Source organism: Pelophylax lessonae (assembly GCF_965119305.1).
Source record: "Pelophylax lessonae genome assembly, chromosome: 9".
NCBI classification, from domain to species: domain Eukaryota; kingdom Metazoa; phylum Chordata; class Amphibia; order Anura; family Ranidae; genus Pelophylax; species Pelophylax lessonae.
Window position 1 is genome coordinate 101,458,729 of NC_138776.1, and position 22,579 is coordinate 101,481,307.

General features: G+C 43.2%; 1 protein-coding gene across 1 annotated transcript in view; it reads left to right on the forward strand.

The window, feature by feature from the left end:
• LOC309563537 (solute carrier family 2, facilitated glucose transporter member 9-like) overlaps positions 1-22,579 on the forward strand; it is a 117,885-nt gene that overhangs the window by 8,635 nt on the left and 86,671 nt on the right. The window contains exon 2 of the mRNA XM_082267989.1: positions 21,085-21,183. Within this exon, the coding sequence (XP_082124115.1) occupies positions 21,085-21,183 (99 nt within the window). The remainder of the gene's footprint in view (positions 1-21,084; positions 21,184-22,579) is intronic.

Consider the following 22,579-nt stretch of genomic DNA (forward strand, 5'->3'; position numbering starts at 1 on the left):
TCTCAAAAAATTAGCATATTGTGATAAAGTTCATTATTTTCTGTAATGTACTGATAAACATTAGACTTTCATATATTTTAGATTCATTACACACAACTGAAGTAGTGCAAGCCTTTTATTGTTTTAATATTGATGATTTTGGCATACAGCTCATGAAAAACCAGAATTCCTATCTCAAAAAATTAGCATATTTCATCCGACCAATAAAAAAAAAGTGTTTTTAATACAAAAAAAGTCAACCTTCAAATAATTATGTTCAGTTATGCACTCAATACTTGGTCAGGAATCCTTTTGCAGAAATGACTGCTTCAATGCGGCGTGGCATGGAGGCAATCAGCCTGTGGCACTGCTGAGGTGTTATGGAGGCCCAGGATGCTTCGATAGCGGCCATGAGCTCATCCAGAGTGTTGGGTCTTGCGTCTCTCTACTTTCTCTTCACAACATCCCACAGATTCTCTATGGGGTTCAGGTCAGGAGAGTTGGCAGGCCAATTGAGCACAGTAATACCATGGTCAGTAAACCATTTACCAGTGGTTTTGGCACTGTGAGCAGGTGCCAGGTCGCGCTGAAAAATGAAATCTTCATCTCCATAAAGCTTTTCAGCAGATGGAAGCATGAAGTGCTCCAAAATCTCCTGATAGCTAGCTGCATTGACCCTGCCCTTGATAAAACACAGTGGACCAACACCAGCAGCTGACATGGCACCCCAGACCATCACTGACTGTGGGTACTTGACACTGAACTTCAGGCATTTTGGCATTTCCCTCTCCCCAGTCTTCCTCCAGACTCTGGCACCTTGATTTCCGAATGACATGCAAAATTTGCTTTCATCCGAAAAAAGTACTTTGGACCACTGAGCAACAGTCCAGTGCTGCTTCTCTGTAGCCCAGGTCAGGAGCTTCTGCCGCTGTTTCTGGTTCAAAAGTGGCTTGACTTGGGGAATGCGGCACCTGTAGCCCATTTCCTGTACACGGTGGCTCTAGATGTTTCTACTCCAGACTCAGTCCACTGCTTCCGCAGGTCCCCCAAGGTCTGGAATCGGTCCTTCTCCACAATCTTCCTCAGGGTCCGGTCACCTCTTCTCGTTGTGCAGCGTTTTCTGCCACACTTTTTCCTTCCCACTGAGGTGCCTTGATACAGCACTCTGGGAACAGCCTATTCATTCAGAAATTTCTTTCCGTGTCTTACCCTCTTGCTTGAGGGTGTCAATGATGGCCTTCTGGACAGCAGTCAGGTCGGCAGTCTTACCCATGATTGCTTTTGGTTTTGAGTAATGAACCAGGCTGGGAGTTTTTAAAAGCCTCAGGAATCTTTTGCAGGTGTTTAGAGTTAATTGGTTGATTCAGATGATTAGTTTAATAGCTCGTTTTAGAGAACCTTTTCAAGATATGCTAATTTTTTGAGATAGGAATTTTGGGTTTTTATGAGCTGTATGCCAAAATCATCAATATTAAAACAATAAAAGGCTTGCACTACTTCAGTTGTGTGTAATGAATCTAAAATATATGAAAGTCTAATGTTTATCAGTACATTACAGAAAATAATGAACTTTATCACAATATGCAAATTTTTTGAGAAGGACCTGTACATGTTTCCTTTCAAGAAAGCATACACCCCCAGGAGAGATCGCTTTGAAGGGTGTACAGCAGGCAGAGGTGGGGAACTCGAGTCACGTGACTTGACTTAAGTCAGACTTAAGTCACCAGTTTTAGGACTTGAGACTTGCTTGAATAAAATTTAAAAAAAAGTCTCGACTTTGACTTGGTATTCATGACTTGAGACTTTGACTTGAGACATATGACTCGAAATGACTTTACTTTTTTAAGTTATTAAATATTTGCATTTTCTCAAGATGTGTTAAAGCAAAATGAATGTGCCTGTTATGTTTCTGACACCACAGTCACTTAAACTCCTCAGTGTGTTCTGATTTTTAGGACACTGGCTGTTTAACAATGGAAATACTTAACATGTTTTTAGTGACTGTGGTGTTGAAACATGACCGGACTAAGGATTTTGAGCTGTTTGGGCATTCAAAGTGATTCTTTAATATGCCAAGAAAAAAGCACTAAGCAGTTTTGTTAATGTTGAAAAATTAAAACAAAACCTTTCCTGACCACTGACTTTTAACTGATTTTAAAGGTGAAAATTGGGGTAGATCAGTATTTTGACTTGATTTGTGACTTGACCAAAATAAATGACTTGACTTGCTTGACTTCTAGCAGGGACTCGACTTGACTCGCTTGCTTTTCACCACAGTAACTTGGGACTTTCTTGAGACTTGAAGGTTGAGACTTGCTTGTGACTTGCACATGTGTGATTTACTCCCATGTCTGAAAGCAGGGATCCTCAAACTACGGTCTTCCAGCTGTTGTTGAACTACACATCCCATGAGGCTTTGTAAAACTCTGACATTCACAGACATGACTAGGCATGATGGGAATTGTAGTTCCTGGACAACTGGAGGGCCAGAGTTTGAAGACCCCTGGTGTACAGTATGGTAAGGCTGAAAAATATTGCTTTCATTTCGGAACCGGTATGTGATTGTTACAAATAAACTCCTGTCTGCACAAAACACTTGGCTATAGTTTGCAATGACAGAGCTATATAGAACTCCAAATGTATCATTAACACATTTGCCTACTGTATGCTTTTAAAATAAACTAGTGATGGCTGATGTATGTAGGCTGCCCCTGTAGACCACCTTCTAGAAATGCCAGGTTCTTGTTGACCCACTGGCTTTAATATGGAGTCACTGACCCAAAACAAGTATGCTGTTCAGTTGGATTTCTGATTTGCTTGATAAATAGCTGGATAGTATCTGGATAATTCAGGGGTGGTGATAAAAAGAATTGAAGTCAGAGGGTCGGTATGACAGAAGTAATTAGCATTTTTACTTGAGAGGTCTCTAATGCCATGGTGTGGGTGGTTTTTCTTTTTTTTTGTTAAGGCTGGCATTGCACCTCTGCAATGTGTTAATACATTAAGTCAGCCAGGCATACAGGAGACCACACCTGAAGTCCAGCAATGCTTGGTGGTGCATTACAACTTGCATTGCTTTAGTACATGGGGTACCATTCAAAATGAATGGCACTGACTTGCAGTAATATTGCATGCAATAATGCACATGATAACAAAAATGTAAAGCTGGTCTTGGGCTGGATTAATTTTGAATGGTAGAAACACAAACTTCACCACCCTCTAACAGGAAGTCAGATCACAGCAGCAAAAACAAATAAAAAAAAAATATTTAAAGTTGGCTGAAAGCAATAAAAGGGACTTTTTTTAAAGTTAAGTTAATACATACTTTAATATTTTTTTTTCTTTTTAAACCAGAGTTGTTCTGGATTGCCCAGGATAGTCCTGCATTTTGCAGGTCTTTCCTGGGTCCCAGGAACCTTCATTCCGGGACAATACAGTGTCCTGGAATGAACTGGCAGAGCGAGCAAACCCCGCCATAGTGCTGGCTCCGCCTCTACCTGAGATCCTACTGACCACTGGTTGCTAGAGCCGCCTGGTGACGTCATGGCCGTGACTCCTTGCCCAGTATTCAAAGCGGAGGAGGAGCTAACTTCCTCTCCGCCTAGTGCTCTCAACCACAGACAGCCACCCACCTCCTCTTATCTTCTCCAGGCCGGCTCCAGCATTCTTTACAGCAGGGGTCTTCAACCCCCCCCCCCCCCCATGATTTTTGCCCATTTTTCCACAAAAAAAGTCTTCAAATCCTAAAGGTTCCGTGGGCCTCTTCTATGAGCTGATCTTTAGTTCTTTCCATAGATTTTCTATTGGATTCAAGTCAGGTGATTGACTGACTGGGCCATTCTAACAGCTTTATTTTATTTATTTTTTAAACAAAATGAGTTTCCTTGGCTTTGTGTTTGGGATTATTGTCTTGCTGAAATATCCACCCTTGTTTCATCTTCATCATCCTGGTAGATCGCAGTCGATTTTTATCAAGAATGTCTTGGCACATTTTTCCATTCATCTTTTCTGCAATATGAAGTTTGCCAGTGCCGTATGCTGGAAAAACAGCCCCACACCATGATGTTCCCACCTCCAAACTTGACTGTTGGTATTGTGTGTTTGGGGTGATGTGAGGAGCCATTTGACATCCAAACATGGTGTGTATTATGGCATCCAAAGAGTTTTTGGTCTTATCTGACAAGACTATATTTTAACTTTAAATGAGCTTCAACATGCTGCTTCTTCAGCAATGGAGTCTGAATGTACATACAGGCCATGGCGGTTGAATGTATTACTTATTGTTTTCTTTGAAACAATTGTACCTGCTAATTGCAGGTCTTTTTGAAGCTCTCCACAAGTGGTCCTTGGCTCTTTGAAAACTCCTTCTGATAACTCTTTTCACTCCTCTGTTTGGAATCCAGGAGCACCTGATTGTGGCCGATTTATGGTGAAATTATGTTTTTTACTTCCGGAGTATGGCCCCAACAGTGCTCACTGGAACATTCAGAAATTTGGAAATCCTCCTGTAACCAATGGCATAAAATGTTTTGCATCAATAAGTTTGCAAAGGTTTTGAGAGGGCTCTTTGCTTTTACCCATCATGAGAGGTTTCTTGTCAGTGCAAATATTAATTTGCACTGACAAGGGGCAGGACTGCTTTCTAATTACTGATAGATTTCAGCTGGTGTCTTGGCTTTCCATGCCTTTTTGCACCTCCCTTTCTTCATGTGTACAATACTTTTTTCCCTGTGTCATTTCATTTTATTAAACATAACTTAATTTGTGACCTTATCTGTTTTGGTTTCTTTGTGTATAAATTGCATGGGTTGTAACTGACATGGTGAAAATTTAATGTCAATGGCACCTTTAGAAATATTTACCTAGAAAAATGGTGACGTGTTCAATACCTATTTTATCCGCTGTATCTCAAGCAGTCATGTGTACTTGGTTAGCTGCTTGTGGACACTTTTTCACTGGCACTCAATCTTCTGCACTTCTCTCCTAGACATACTGCCGGTTGTCCTTCCCACCCCAGGTACGTTCCTGTATGTCCGCTGGTTTCAGTGGTTATACCGGGATGATGCCTACACCTACGGGCAGCCATCATCCCAGTATCATTCTTTTCAGCCAGTATCTCTTTCAGGCAGAAGTAATCTGAGTGGATAATTACCCCCCCCCCCCCCTCCCGCTGCCTCTCCCGAGCTCTCCTGTCCCATCATGGAGGCCAGGAGCGATGCGGCGATGACTTCCTGGTACAGAGAGAGAGGAAATGACGTTCCCCTCTCTCTGTAACCCTGAAAACCAAGAGCGATGAATAGCTCGTCGCCTCTGGTTCTGCCCCTTTGTTTACCTGCGTTCGCATTTGTGTGTAAGTCCGTGGGACCGGGCAATTTTTTTACTTGTATACAAATTTTTTTTTTATTACTTTATTGCTATCACAAGGGATGAACAACATCCCTTGAGACAGCATGGGCTGTGACAGATCCTCTTTATGGAGAGATTTGGGTTATCTGCTGGTGTTGGTCCACTGTGTTTTTATCAAGTCCAAATTCAGCGCAGCCCTCTACCAGGAAATTCTAGAGCACTTCATGCTTCCCTCTGCTGACCAGCTTAATGGAGATTCTGATATTTCATTTTCCAGCAAGACTTGGCACCTGCCCACACTGCCGAAACGACCAATACCTGGTTAATTGATTGTGGTATCGCTGTGTTTGATTGGCCGGCAAATTCGCCTGACCTAAACCCCATAGACAGTCTGTGGGGTATTGTAAAGAGGAAGATGAGACACCAGACCCAACAATGCAGATGAGCTGAAAGCCACTATCAAAAAAACCTGAGCTTCCATAACACCTCAGCAGTGCCACAGACTGATCGCCTCCATGCCACGCTGCAGTGATGCAGTAATTCATGCAAAAGGAGCCCCGACCAAGTATTGAGTGCATACTATACTGTACATGGATATACTTTTCAGTAAGCTAACATTTCTGTATTGAAAAATCTTCTTTTTTTTTTTTTTTTTTATTGGTCTTATGTAATGATCTAATTTTCAGAGATACTGAATTTTGGGTTTTCACTAGCTGTAAGCCATAATCAATTATTAAAAAAAAAAAAAGAAATGCTTGAAATATATCACTCTGTGTGTAACGCATCTATATAAAATATTGGTTTCATTTTTTGAATTGAATTACTGAAAAAAAAATAACTTTTTGGAGATTTTCCAATTTTATGAGATGCACCTGTATATTCTAGACTCCTCTCTTGGACATACTGCCCATTGATCGATATTTGGCGCACTCTTTTGCAAATGCTGCATGACCATATGCAATCCTCAGTGGCGGCCCGTCCATTGGGAGCGAAGGTGCGCCGCCCCCCCTATTCATGCGTCGGGCCCCCTAATCTACATGCAGGGCGCCGGACGCATGGATTCCAATAAGGGATTTTTTTTTTTTTTGAGCACGTAAATAGAGCCAGAGGCTCTAATAGGCTTCAAAAAAGGGTGGGCTTGGGCGCAGAGCACTGCCCCTTGAGCCCACCCAGTTGTATGACAATAGAGAATGAATATTGCTATTATCTCACTGATTTTCCTCCCAGCCAATCAGGAAGCGGATCATGAGACCCCTTCCCTGATTGGCTGAAAAGAGAAGCGATTTTACTGGCAATTGGCCAGCAAGAGGTAGGAGATGTACGGCCGGAGGAGACTCACAGCCACTCGGGAAAGGAGTAGGTAAGGATGCTGCCGGATGTCCATACATCCCTGGAGGGGGGAGGGAGGGGTGGTAGATTTGATTGCCGGCCGTCCCGCTGGGGGGGGGGGGTGTTGTGGTTTTGCTGCCCCCCCCAATTTTCATTCACCAGCCACCACTGACAGTCCTAATCATTTCCTGCACATACTGTCTACTGTAATATCCTCTGCACTCCGCCATACCCTCCTTACTGCTTGCTTCCACGTTTATCACTTACCCCTGAAGGAGACACTTTCTCATGCTCCCTGTTCCCAATGCCCACAATTTTCCAAGCAGCAGCATGCTCTCTTACACATCAGGGCTGAAGGGTAGATATTTATTGCATCGTTCAACAATCAAAGAATGTTTCACATATTTGTTTGTCATTCTCCAGTTTCAAAATAACCTGTCCCCTTGGTAATGAACAAGTGGACCAGTGAATGACCCATACCATAACTCCCAACTGTCCCTGATTTCGAGGTACTGTTCCTGATTTTGAACAATGTTCCTCTTACCTCCTCATTTGTCCCTCATTTTGGTCTGATCTATATAGTCGTATATAAATAGCACTATTTATCCTTTAAAAAGTTTTTCCCAGTGAACCAATGGTCTGCCAGTCTTTGACAAACCATCCCCTACTGGCCGTGCATTAGGCCCCAAAGCTTGAGTTGGAGCTCTCAGAATTCAGTTCCTCCAAACTTGGGTGCAGATGCCTGAATGATGTCCCCAGTAAGCAATACTGTTCCTTTTGAGTAATGTGTAGTAGGGTATGGCCTAGGGTACTAGGGTGATGACCTTTCTTGCTCGCTGTCTGGGACTCGCCCGTGGTCCACCTCAGGAGCACTGACTCATCAGGACCTCCATCACCTGGACACCTCTACTTGGGATTTTCCAACTATGGGCTACACCCTAAAAGAGTTTGTGTACAGGTAAGCTAGGGTAGCTGCAGCTAGAGTTAGTTGGAGGGGAAGGATGTTTTGTTTCAACTACCATGAGCCTGGTCTGAAGTTATTCAAGAGGTGTATATTGGGTAGGACCACTACAAAAAGTTAACTCGCAAAGAAGAGTAGGTAGCTTCCATTGGTACCTGGTTGGGTGACGGGTCCTCTGTTAGCGAGGGTGGTCGGTGCGCTGAGTTTCTCCCTAGCCATCCATCTCCTCTGGTGTCTGAGAGCAGACTAACGTTACAGAGAGGCAAGACCTCAGGCACAGAAAGGAAAGCGGTAATGATCACGCATGGGGCCCATTATGTGCTTTTTTTTTTTTTTTTTTTTTTTAACAGTTAAATTTTTATTTTATTGTTACACATATAAACATCACAAACATTCCAATACAATACATTACTCTGCACAAGGAATAGTTTTATCCATACCTACTAACACACACACAAAAAAAAGAAAAAAAAAAAAAAAAATTCTTAGGGAGAGGGAGGGAAGGGGAATGTCAATAAACCAGTTTAGAAACAAGGAGAGAAGAAAAAAAAAAAAAAAAAAAAATTCTTAATTATAATGATAAGAGCCTACTTATATCATTATGGAACCGGTGACTTTGGCTCACCTACAGCGTCGATCCAGGCTGACCAGACTTTATCAAATTTTTTTGGACAGTTCCTACTACCGTATGTAAAACGGTAGAATGGGAGTGTCTTAGTAACGGCAACTATCCAAGATAATCGGATGGGAGGTTCGGGTAACTTCCATCGCAAAAGGATTTCTCTCCTGGCATAAAACAGGGTATATGTAATGCACATTTTAGCATATTTGTCCCCAGCCAATTCTGTAAGGTTACTCAATAAAGTTACCTTTGGGTCCAAAGGAATCATGATGTCAAAGATTTCGCCAATAGTGTCCGTCACTTCTTTCCAAAAAGTTGCCAGGTCAGGGCACGACCAAACAACATGTAAGAATGTACCTATTTCATGCCCACATCTAATGCACAAAGGGTCTTTCGTGGGGAATATCCTGGCAAGACGTTGTGGCGTATAATATGCTCTATGTAAGAATTTGAGTTGTATAAATCTGTCCCTAGCCGCTATCATTGAGGGGATATAATTATTAACCGAATCCTCCCACTCTTCAATAGTCAGATCTGGAATGTCCTCCTTCCATTTATTATAGGTTTTCTCAAGGGACTGACTATGATCTGTTGAGAGTATGGAGTATATAGCAGAGAGAGATTTCCCTATTACCTTAAAAGTTAACATTTTCTCCAAGGGGTCTGATTCCAGGACAACAGGGCCATGGAACTGAGCCCGCATAGCATGACTAAGCTGGCGGTAACGAAACCCCATGGTGGAAGGTAATGAATGGGTGGACTGAAGAGCATTAAAGCCTTGAAGTCTTCCATCTTTAATAACATGTTTCATAGTCACAATCCCTCTAGCAGCCCATAACTGTGGATCAGGGAGATGATATAAATGTTTTAAATTAGGATTACCCCACAACGGAGTGTGGGGGGATATATGCAATGGTGTGTTATATATCACCCGCGCCCGAGTCCATATCCGCAGGACAGTCTTCATCAGACTGGTTATTTGAGGATGTGCCTGTTCCCCCCGAAAAACAAGATTACTAAGGGCCGCATATGAACCCAATAGTGCTGCTTCTAGTGTAACTGCAGAATTAGTTTTGGGCTGAGAGAACCACCACCGGACCGTCACCAGGACAGCCGCCCAAAAATACAATTTAAAGTTAGGAAGCGCTAATCCTCCTCTTGCAAGAGGAAGGTATAGCGTGCGTCTTGCGACTCGTGGAGTACGCCCGGCCCATACAAAAGTTGTTATAATACTTTCTAATCTCGAAAAAAAGGTTCTAGTCATATCAATGGGGGAGTTACGAAAAAGAAACAGAAATTTCGGAAGATAGTTCATTTTTATTAAGTTAATTCTGCCAACGGGGGACAAGGGAAGCATGCGCCAAGACGCGCACTTTTTATTTAATTGTAAAACTAAAGGGTCAATGTTATTTTGCTGATATACCTCCAATGTTGGACCCACTTTGATGCCTAAGTACACCATATCCTGTACCCATTTCAACGGTGTATGAGTATCAATTAAAGATATCGATGGGTGTAGTGGAAAAAGGACGGACTTAGACCAATTAATATTTATACCTGAAAAACGGCCAAAGATGTCAAATAATTGTAAGGCCCTATGTAATGATGTGGATGCATCCGCCAAATAAATCAGGGTGTCGTCTGCATATAAAGACAACTTCTCTTCAATGACCCCCACCTTAATGCCTCGGACTTGTGGGTCCGCTCGCAACCTAATCGCTAGCGGCTCCAAAGCCAAGGCAAACAAGGCTGGGGATAACGGACATCCCTGTCGGGTACCCCTCAATAGAGGGAATTTATCCGATAGAGATGTATTAGTACGAACTCTAGCTGTAGGGTTCTCATAGAGAAGCTTAATCCATGAGACGAAATTAGGGCCGAACCCGAAGCAAGATAAGATCTTCCAGAGAAATGGCCACTCAACAGAATCGAATGCTTTCTCGGCGTCGAGGGAGGCGACCACACCTGTTCCTCCCCCCGACGCCAAGGCCATATGTGTGAGCAATCTCCGGATATTGATATCAGTACCCCGCTCAGGTATGAATCCAGTTTGGTCAGGATGGATCAATCCTGTAATAACACTATTAAGTCGATTGGCCAAGACTTTTGAAAGGATCTTCCCATCAACATTTAATAAAGAGATAGGTCTGTATGATGAACATAGTGATGGGTCCTTCCCTGGTTTAGGGATCACGACAATAACCGCTTCGCTCATTGTTTTAGGGAGTTCCCCATCCTTTAGAGATCCTAGAAGAGTGGCTAATAAATATGGGCCCAAAAGGTCCATATGTGCCTTATAGAATTCAACAGGAATTCCATCCGGTCCTGGTGTCTTATCGGGTTTTAGGGAGGCCACCACTTCCTGGATCTCCAAAAGAGTAATAGGGGCGTCTAGTTTGGCCCTATCTCTATCAGTTAAGACTGGAAAGTCCACTGCCTGTAGATAATGATCGAGTTCATCTCCTGAATAATTAACCTTAGTATTATATAGGGCCCGGTAATAATCAGTGAAGTTGTGATTAATAGTTTCTGGATTAGAGTGAAGAGTGCCTGATTGATCCTGAATATGTGCTATACTATACCCACTTGTCTGTTCCCTAGAAATTTGCGCCAGCATTTTACCGTTATACTCGCCATGTACAAAAATATGTTGGGCTTGAGAGAGCAGTTTTTTCTGTGTAAGGGCTGTTCGTATTCCCATTGCCTCCTTAGTCAAGGATTGAGATCGTGTATAATGAGTGGGGTCTCTAATTTGGACATATAGATTTTCCATATCTCTAGCTTCCTTTTCTTTTTGCAATAGATTTGTTCGCCTATATCGTTGGATCTTCCCAATAGCTGTCTGATAATACCCCCGGGTGCAAACCTTAAAAGCGTCCCAGACCATGGCCACTGATGACGTGCCCGGATTTATCTCCCAAAAGGTCCCAAAAGGCCGCTATCTGGGGTTCGACTAAAGGGTTTATATCAGAATCAGCGATCCAATATCTGGATAAGCGCCATAATCTATGAGAGGGGTTACCAGATAATTCCATTTTTAAGAGAAGTGGGGCGTGGTCGGATATCCCTCGAGGAAGAACCCGAATCTCCCGCACCCGAGATAGTAATGACCCACTTGCAAACATTAAATCAATTCGAGAAAAGGTTTTATAAGTGGCGGAGTGGCAGGTATATTCCCTAGCATGGGGATGGTGCCAACGCCATAGGTCTGTCAACCCATAGATCTCAGCCCATTCAGTGAGATCCGATCTAGAGGAAGAATCTCCAGTCATTCTATCCATGTTCGGATCTGGGACCATATTAAAATCACCCACAATGAGTATATTATCATTCTCAAATTTTGCAATTTCTTTAAAAATTTTATATAACAGCCTGATTGAGGCCGGCGGAGGTATATATAACCCTACCAGCAATAAAGTAAAAGATGATATCTGCAGATTGAGTAAGACAAATCGTCCATCCGGGTCTAAGGAGAGACCCATTAGTCTGAACGGGAGAGACTTGTGGATAAGAACGCTGACTCCCCGAGAATACGTAGAAAACGTAGAGTGGTAATGATGCCCAACCCACGGTTTCTTAAGAGCCAGCGTTCGAGTACCCAACAAGTGAGTCTCCTGCAGGACACATATGTGGGGCTTAAACGCTTTTAAATATTGAAACACTAAAGAGCGTTTCTGTGGGGAATTCAAACCTCTAGTGTTCCAGGAAATCACCCTTAAAGATTCCATATCCACTCAAAAAACAATGTATACAACATAATAACAGAAAAAAAAAAAAAAATACAGTAAATACAATAACAGAGTAATGATTCAAACATCCCCAAATCTCCCCAAAATTGGAGAGGGTTTGTATCCCACCCACCGCGGACCTCATAGTCCACCCTAGGGGGTAAGTGTCAAAGAAAGACGCTATATTACCCCCCCCCTCCTTAAGAAAAAAAAAAAAAGAGGGGGGGGAAAAGACTCCGGCGTTCAAAAGGACAAAAAAGGAGAAACTTATATCTTGATTCACCCAGCTATCGTATAAAGTTTGGGCAAGCAAACTATGACAGACCAAGAGGAAAAAAAAAAAAAAAGAAAGGAAGGGGGGTTCAATTTCAGTCTTTTTTATATGTCTCAAGCCAGGATAATACCTCTTTTGGGGAAGAAAAAAGACGCACATGTTCACCATCTTGTACCCGCAATTTAGCTGGGAACAGAGTACTATATTTCAACCCCCTTTCTCTTAACTTAGAACGGGCTTGATCAAATGACTTCCTCTGACGCTGTGTTTCAACCGAATAATCTGGAAAAATAAAAAGTTTACTGCCCTCATATTTCACTTCACCCTGAAAGCGCGCTGCTCGTAACACAGTGTCTCGGTCACCATAATGAAGGAACCTCAAAATAAAAGTACGTGGAGGAGAACCAGGAGGTCCTCGCTTCCCTGGTATTCGATGTGCACGTATTACTGAAAAAAAAGCAGAAAATTTAGCTTCTGGAAGAATTGTCGGAAGTAAGTGTTCAATAAAGGTCACCGGGTTTACACCCTCGGACCCCTCCGGAAGACCTAAAATCCGTAAGTTATTCCTACGATTGCGATTTTCTGCATCTTCTGCTCGTATTTCCAGCTGCTTAACCCTGGCTTTGAGCAGCTGAACATCCGAATTATAATCTTTCTGTGTGTCTTCTACTTCTGAAACTCGCATTTCCATCTCGGTGACTCTATCTCAAAAATTATCCATATCTTTACGGATAAGTCCTATATCTGTTTGTACACAATCAATTTTGGATGTCAAGGCTGTCTTACAGTCTACTATGGCATGCATAAGTGTCTCTAAACTTGCGGGTGTTTCTACATCCCTGGTCACTGTTGTTTGGTCAGTCTGAGACGCCATGGTTACCGTAGACCTAGACAGTGATGTCAGAACTGCACGGCGTGTCTGTACACCCCCTTTTATTTTTGGGCATTCCTTCCCCCAGAGAAAAGAGGGATTCAGGAGGTTTAAGTCCATCCAGTCCTGGTTTCAGTCTGCTATGGTAAATTTGTTAAATTTGTTATATAAGTTGTTCATGTCATGTATGTAAAATATCGCATGAACATATTTCGTGCCCAGAAAGTAAAAAAATTGTAAAGAATAGTTTATATGGCAGGCTGGCAATATGCAGTAAAGTATGTGTTTTCCCTTCAAGATCCCCTTCAAACAATCTTCTCAGATAGGATAGGATCCAGCTTATCAGTTTCCTCAGGGGGGGGGATAGGGGGGGATAGGAAAATCAGCCAGTGCAAATAGTTCAAATAACTCCTAACCAAGGTTGCTCCTCTTTACCTGGTACAATTCAATGGGGAAGGATCCTGCCAGCTGAGCCTCAAGGGAGTTGTTCAGCACACCAGCACACCAACCTTCTAATTCAGTGGACATACACTGTGGCAGCTCACACCGTTCCAGTCAGTCCCGCCACCCCTGTCTCAGTCGACACTGCAGCGGTCCGGCTTCTGGGTTCCAGTCCCTCAGAGCGGGTACTAAGCTGAGATGAAGAGGGGATGAAGGGGAAGCAGCATGGAGGGTCGAGGGAGCGGAGCGGACGAACCACACAGACCTCCGGAGCAGCCGGAAACAGCCCGCACACAGCCCGCGGCCGCTGACACAGCCGACAGAGCCGACAACCGGACAGTCCGGCGTCCAGCTATCCCCTTGCCGCCCGCACCGAAGACCAACACCAGACAGACATCAGACTGTGGACTGTGGACGCAGCCGAAAACCAGCAGGGGAATCAACTTGGGTGAGTCTCAATCACAGGATCAGACGCCGGAGTCGGGAGCTCAGTTAGAGCACGTCTGCTCCCGGCGCCATCTTAGGACACGCCCCCATTATGTGCTTAGTGGGACTTCATTCTGTTACTGGGAGTGAGGTAATAGAGGTATGCTGGACTGGTGGAGTGGGTGAAGGCTCTGCACGTCCCTCCAAATGCAACATACATCAGTTACAAGTTTGTAGTGTCATGTGATAAGACATCTTACAGGTGAACTCGTCCCTGAGTTGGGGACTGCCTTAAACTGGATACACACTATACAACTTTTGCTGGTAGATTTCCTTTAGATTTACCTTCAACTATGTAGTGCAAGGTCCTGCCTGATTGCATACAAACTGAAAGTGTTAAGGTCTGACCTCATATTATATGGTTTTGGTAAGTCTAAAGGAAAGAATCGAAAGAAAATTGAATAGTGGTGTATCCAGCTTTAATGTTTGTAGTGAGCACTTCTTCGATCAAGGTTACCCAATGTCCATGGGCACAGTGGACTCTGCCCACAGACCTCCTCTTCTTAAACCAGGAGATGTCCACTACTCAGCTTCTCTGCATCCCCGACATGGTGGAAAACAACCTGACAGCAGCTTGCAATGCTGTGTATGTGTTACACCACAATGACCACATCCTCCCTGAGACTGTCCTGAATTCTGGGAATAAATCTTCCTTTTTCTCTCAGAGATCTCTTGTAATGCTGTGATATGGAGTCCTTGAGGCAATATGTAATATAGGTTCATTGTGTCTGGGGACTTCCCCACAAGTCATAGTCCTTCCAAGCAGATTCTGTCCTTCCCACAATCCACAGCAGCTCAGTTTCTTCTTCCTTTTTGTTATCCTGGGTGGTTGGCACAGCTTTCCTTCAGCTCTCTGTTGCTGCATACAGTCCTGAAAAAGACCAGTTCTCGGTCTGTGTCCTTTCTCCTCACTGGCAGCCAGTGCTGCAGCTGTTCTCAATCTCCTGTCCGGTGTGAGTGGCTGCAGCATGTTTGACACTGTCAGTGGCAGCCTGGTCTGTGCAGCTGTAGTCCAGATTTTACCTTGACTGGGGCTACACACATATTGGCTGCCATAATATTCTCTGAACTCCTTTCCTGTGCATACTGCCCACCATTTATTCCTCCACATTCCTGTTGAGCACATGCTGACCAGTGGTCACACCTTTCAAGATACTGTCCGCTGTCATATCCTGTCCTGCACTTACTACCTAGTGATGCATATCCTGCACACTTCTCCTCTCCTGCACATATAGGCCATCATCATTCCCTATGTACTATTTGCTCGAACATCCAGGCCATGGTCTTACCCTCCACGATCCCCTCCTGCACATGGTCATACCTCCCAACTTTCAGACACCTATTAGTAAAAGTATGTAGGCATAGGAGACACACCCTGCCATGCCCCCCCCCCCCCCCAACTTAAAGTAGAATCCCACAAAAAAATATTGGATAAATCCATACGTGTTTTGTGTCATGTTTTTTGTTTTTAACACTACTATTCCTTTACATTCTATTTTTGAACAGATGCAACCATTTAGAAATTGGATGAAAGATTCAGCATTGTAAAACACTTGGATAGATAAATAGTGCATTGTATATACAACTGTAGAATCAGAACAAAAAGGAGGCGAAAAGAGGGACTCTGTCCAAAATGAGGGACAGTCCCTCGAAATCGGAGACAGTTGGGAGGTATGCATACTGCATGCTAAAACACTTTTTTAGCATTGTTTCCAATATCCCAACCTTGTCCATTCTGGAACAGTCACACTTTTTGCTAGCCTGTATATCCTATTTTTTCAAGCTTTTGTAATATAAATATTGAATGCTACATATAAATATTTTGTTTTCTACTATCCAGCCAGTAGGTTGACATGTTGGCTCATTTTTCTGTTTTAATAGTTTTTGTTTGGTTTTAACAAATAGTCAACATGCAGAACTTACGCCCTCGCAGGGGCTAGCATTGAAGTGGTAACAAGGAGTTAGCTCACAAGGAAGGCAAAAATGAGGTGATACAAAAAAAAAGGAAAAAAAACTCTAACACAACTGCAATAAATCGAAGTGTTCATGGACTCATGAGAGCTAAGTGACCCCGGAGAGGCTCCTCACAACTATGAGGTGTCCCCTGGGCCCGCCATAATCCAAAAGTGGTGCAATATATAGCCTAGACCAGTGGTTCTTAACCTTGTTGGAGGTACTGAACCCCACCAGTTTCATATGCGCATTCACCGAACCCTTCTTAATTGGAAAAATAAAATATGATTTTTTCAAATTCAAAACATAGGTATATATTATTTTAGGTATATATTTACACATAGGTGCACAAAATGAACAAAACCATTGAGAATAAAGAACAAAACCATTAAAACATGATTTTCACGCAAAAACATAATAATGAATATTTACTGCAAATTAGTGTGACTTCTGCTGTTGTCTTTCAGAGACCAGTTCAGAAATGCGCAGCTTTATCTTGGCAAGTGCCACTCATGTCATTATCATGTCTCATGTCACCTCACCCTGGCCTGCTTTAAGGGGGGATCTATATGGGGGACGGGACCTCACCTCACCCTGGCCTGCTGTAAGGGGGGATCTATATGGGGGACCAGGTCCCCCATATATGATCCCCCTTACAGCAGGCCAGGATGAGGTCCCCCATATAGATCCCCCCTTACAGCAGGCCAGGGTGAGGAGAGGTCCCGTCCTCCATATAGATCTCCCCCTTACAGCAGGACAGGGTGAGGTGAGGTCCGGACCCTGGCCTGCTGTAGGGGGGGATCTATATGGGGGACCCCAGAGTGACCTAAACTCACCCTGGCCTGCTGTAAGGGGGATCTATATGGGGGACCCCAGAGTGACCTAACCTCACCCTGGCCTGCTGTAGGGGGGGGATCTATATGGGGGACCTCACCTCACCTGGCCTACTGTAAGGGGGAAATCTATATGGGGGATCATGTCCCCCATATAGATCCCCCCTTATAGCAGGCCAGGGTGAGGTGAGGTCCCATCCCCCATTTAGATCTCCCCCCTTACAGCAGGCCAGGTTACCCATAAAATAGATCCCCTTTACATAGTCTTCTCAGTGTTCTCACACAGTCAGTCAGTCAGTCACTAGACTAGTACAGCCAGTACTACTCCAGTCCTACCTTTTTTTCACCTGTGTCCCGACTCCCAATCACAGGCTAGGTTTTCCTCCTGCAGGCTGCAGCACCACTGGCTCTCTGGCCTCTCACCTGCTGGCTGCTTCTGCTGCTGCGGCTGCCTGGCCTGGTGGTTCTCTCCCGCGCTGCGCTGGGCGGCCGCTGCACATGTTAGTCCCTCCCCCAGACAGTCCTTCTCCGCACCACATGCCTGGCCTGTCTTAAAGTGGGCGACGCCGGCTCAGGCTGGATCGGATTCGGCTGGGTGCCGAGCTGCACAGCCAGCAGTGAGAGTGAGCCAGGGGCAGAGAGAGCTGCGAGTGCGAGCAGACTCAGCGGGCGACGGCCAGCCTATCATGACAAAGTGAGGGACATGACACTGTGGAGCGGATGCGCCCCCCCCCCCCCAGATGGCGCGGCCGGCCCCCCCTGCACCCCCCACGCTACGCCACTGGATGTTATGTATTTCCATGATGACGGCGCGGAGTGGGAGCGGAAGGACATGCCCGAAACTGGAGAAATAGTCCCTGACAGTGAAGTGGTACTAGCGGAGGGTGTGCCGAACCCTCGAGACTGACCCACCGAATCCCTGGGGTTCGATCGAACCCAGGTTAAGAACCACTGGCCTAGACAGATCTAAAAAGGAGCAGAAGTCAGAAGAAAGTTAGGTGGAAAGGTGAAGCTGGAGGGAAGGAGCTCATACGACAACTGAGTAGGGAGCTAGAGAAGGAAAGAGGAGTCTAGGGGAGGGAGGCCAGGAGATGGGGGGGGGGGGGGCGTCTAAGGGCTCGGGAGAATCAGACCATCTGTCAGAGGTGGCCCAAGCTGGCAGGGGGCAGGCATATGACAGCCATGGTTCCCAAATTTTGAGAAATTTGGTATGCGGGTTGTTGCTGATGCTCGACACCTGTTCATTAAACATTAAAGCGGTCATAAAATCTCTCACTCCCTGAAAGGGGACAATGGTGTGTGTTTTTTTTTTTTTTTTTTTTTTTTTTTTTTTTTTTTTTTTCAGGCATGGGCAATTGTTCTTTTGGCTGACAGATAATAGATAGGCGAGCTTTCATTTATAAACGAACAGGCCCGCAGTTGGACGATGTTATAAGGCAAACTTGGCTTCTTTTGGTATAGGCAGATGAAACATTATGAATAGGAGGCCAAATACCTGGGACCAGAAGCCAGTTAATCTAGGAAAATTCCACCATATATGGACATCATCACCCTGATGGCCACAATCCCGCAAACAGAGGTCATTGTAGAATGGATTGGCAATGCAGGCAGGGACCCAGTACCAATGTAGGAACACCGTATATGCATCTTGGCTCGCTCTTATGTATATTCATATGTCTCTTTAGGCTCTCACTGACCATTCTTGAATAGCAGCAAGGGTCACCTCTTCCATGCTAGAAAATGCTTTTTCAAAGAGTACTGTTGCTGGCTCCACTACCTAGTTAGTGGGTCACTGACTTGAAAGAAGCAGGTTGTACATAACTCCCCTTTTTGCATGTTTATTCTAGGCCAGCAACTTCTATGGCAGTAAATCTAGAATTACGATAATGACCCTGAAGTCTACCCCCTTTTACAGAGTCAATAATGATAGTTCAGGTGTTCTGTCCCTACAGGTGTCAAGTTTTATAAGTAGTAGTCAACTTACCGCTATGGAAAGTGGTTACTAGGCAGAAAATTCTCTTTCATACCACATAGGGGAAAGACTTTGGACAGGGTTACTACTTCCTTGTGTCACTGAAGTGATGATTGCCCTCTGTATAATAGGAGGCTATATTGGCAGATTGGATATTTCCCAGAGCACAATGGGAGGCAAAATATGTAACGTCTTTAGTCTTTTGTTTGCAGGCCTGTGCTCAGGGTGCCAGGACACCATAATTCTGGTCACATTAAACACACCAAAAAATGGTTGAATTTGTTGTTAACTGTTTGAGTCCATTGCCTCTTTCTGCAAAGTTTTTCAAGTTGCTGTTCAAAACTAAGGTTCACCATTTATACTAGAGAGGAACCAGATGTGTAGGCACAATGTAACCACTCTCGGGACAGCATACATCCCACGACTTTAATAAACTTGCAAGATCAGCTCCGCTAAATTAGCATTTTATTGTCAAAGCAGATAGGAGGGGAGCTAGAGAGTAGCCCAACTGATGTCACTCCTGAGAGCTGCCGGCTGGAGAGTGCTGCTTGCCAATAAAGACCTACAAGTATTGCCAAGTTTGGCTGAAAATGGTTGTATTGGCTGACTGCAAACATATTTTTAATGGATCTTGTTATACCATGTTATGCACTAAGAATATAAGGCCACTGGTTCTTCTCTTATCCTGGCAGAGCAGTGGCAAACCGTTTTGGACAACTGATCCTTTTAATATTGTTCGGCAATGGAGTTCCTGGATGGGGTTGCAGAGCGGATGTACAATTGTTTTGTAAATGTGAACATGACCATCAGATTCAGATGACAATCCTCTCATGTCCCTGGCTGGTCAAACGGTGCTTTAAGAAAGTTAGTTATAACAAAAATCGCGCTAAATGAGATGGAACTAATAAAAGTCCAAATATAGTATTTTCCAATATTCCACACTCTGAATGTTGTGATTGGAAAATGTGTTGTCAGTCCAAAATCCCTCTAGGTAATGTGCTTACCCGAACTTGGAATGGTTAAGGCCCAAAATCCAGATCGGCAAACTTGATGACGTGGTAGTTCTCTTTAGATGAGTCTCCAGATATTGGATATGGGAAATTATAAAAAATAAAGAAACGCCATAGGATAAAATCCCACAAATAGATTGAAGTGCTATTGTTTAGTAAAACACCGGTGATGTTTTTATATTATATTGATAATAGTGAAAATAGAAGTGAATAAGTCCACCACCAGCTTTAGTACTGCTTACCAGAAACAAATGTAATAAGGCAATTCATGAAAGAGCCAAAACCAGGTGTATTAGAAGGAGCTCTTCACCAGAGGAGGAAAGCACCAGAGGTTATCCACCACAAATAGATCAGTCCCTTACCAGACTGAGTGCAAGACAGTCTAAAGAATAAATAAGTCCACCCCAAAGATCCGGCACACCAAGACCTCCAAGCCTCTTACCAGAAGCAAATAGCTAGCAGGTGTCTGGATATCATGGATGGCTGGACCTCCAAATCCCCACAGGAACAGTGAAGCAGATCAGACTCCAATGAGTACACCCAGAGGGTGATATCGAATCCCTTGGAAGCTCAATAATGGTCGGTCCCAAATAAATAAAACATAAAAACTGCCATAGTGTAAAACCGCAATATGTTTAATCGATTAAAAAAGTAGTACACTCACATGTAAAGATATGTACAATGCTTGTACAGCCGCCGGACTGATGGCCCCGCACATCTGCACTCGTCGGACGCTGTAGGAAGTGACGTCAGCATGCCATGCTTTAAGAAACTTTGCTAAAATATTAAGAGACCCCCCACATTAAAAATAACATAGCCCACCCATGAGGCCCCAGCATGGGCACAGTTACCCAAGTCCTGCAAAGAGACTAAAGCTTTTAAGTGTGAAGGCTACAGGAACTCAGTTTTAAATTGCTGTAACCCTGTTTTTCACCCCTCACTACTGTGTGTAGGCTTTTCCTCAGATAACCTTTTATTTACATTTGCTATTCTCAGCAATTCAATTTTATCATGAAGAAAACCTGTCTTGCTTTGTGATTTATTTGGTTTATTGAAGGGTTGGTGTCCCATGCAGATAATCTTGGAAAGCTCCATGTTTTTCTAAAAAACGCCTGTTTCCCAAACCAAACTGCTGTATCTGTTGTGGTTTTCTTCTTTTTTTTTTTTTTACTTGTGCCCTGTATGTGTGATGTGTTTTTTTGGTGGATACTTAGATGAATACATACATACTGTAGATAAAACAAGTGCTAACACATATATATTTTTTTCATTCCTTTAGAACTTAACATTTCCTTTGCTGGCTGTGTCCCTGCTCTCCTCTTTTGGGTCTTCTATGTTGTATGGCTACAACCTAGCAGTGGTAAATTCTCCCTCTGAGGTAAGTATGATTGATGGGTAATGGCAGTTAATTGTTGATGCCTTAAATGCCAGTTTAGGAGGCAAACTCAAACATTTGGAAAAGTTAAGCGTTGCGCTGTCCCTTTTTTTTTTTTTTAACCTTTTCCCAAAAATGCAGTGCAAGAAATACAAACCTCAGTATAGATGTATACAGGTGAAACGAGGTGCTCAAACCACATTTTGACTGGATCAAGTCCATTTAAAAACAATGTGATGGTAATTCTTATTGACAAGTGCTTCCTCCTTCACCACATCAAAACTGGCAACCCTAGCAATACATGCACTACAAGCCGGCAAATGTATACAACACAAAGGAAAAAGCCTTTAGTTCTACTTAAAGGTGCCCTCCTGCAGAAACTTTTTGTAGAACTTTTTTTTTAGGTTCATTTGGAAGGGTTAGAATTTGTGGGGGAATTTTCTCATTGCCTACATCATCACTGGGGAGACCTCTCTCTACAGACCCTAACAAAGATTCTAAACCTTTCCCACTGTTACCAACTGGTGTTACCAGGAGAGGTAACCTGTTGAGCTCTACTGAAGTTCAAATCAGTGTATTTGCAAGTTAAAAACATATCTTGAAACCAACCTGTTTTTTAATTTTTTTTTTTTTTTTTAATTGTTAGTCTGCTAAAGTTTAACATAATGAAAATAATTTTCATTGATTTAAGGTTTAATTAAAGCCAAAGCTCTTTATTTTAGTTTTGGATGAATCCGGGATTGGACCCCTGTAAATCCTTTTTTTTTTTTTTTCCCCACAAAAGGCAGTGAGAGGAGATCTTTTGAAATTGTCACTGGGACACATGTCTTCATTGGAGCGCTTCTAATATTCTTCTTGTTCAACTGAAAACCTTTTTTTTTTTTTTTTTTTTTTTTTTTTTTTTTTTTTATTAAATGATTTTACCTCACTTTCAATCCAATGGTCACAAATTTCAAAAATTAACTACAGTATCTGTTAGGTCTGGAAACCTGCATGTTTTTTATTTAGACTAAGGGGGAAAAGACAGCAATTGACTTCAGAATGCCCTAACAATATCAGTGTTCCAAATAAAGATATTGTTGTTTCCAGATCTGGCTGTAATGGATTGTTTTTCTAATCTCTACTAATTTGAATTTCACGTGTAGCACCAGCCTTTAATCTACTCTTCTCAAGCTTGAGGCTAACTGTGACCTTTGGACCACCAAGTCATATGTGTGGTCATGCACAGTAGAAAGGAATGTCAGGTGATGACTGTGCTTGTTGAAGAACCTCTAAACTTACAAGCTGGCTTTACCAAACAATATTTAAAAAAAAAAAAAAAAAAAAAAGTTTGCAGAACCTACTTGAATTAATTCAATGTACTTACAATGAGAGTTTCAAGTATACAGTTAATATCTAC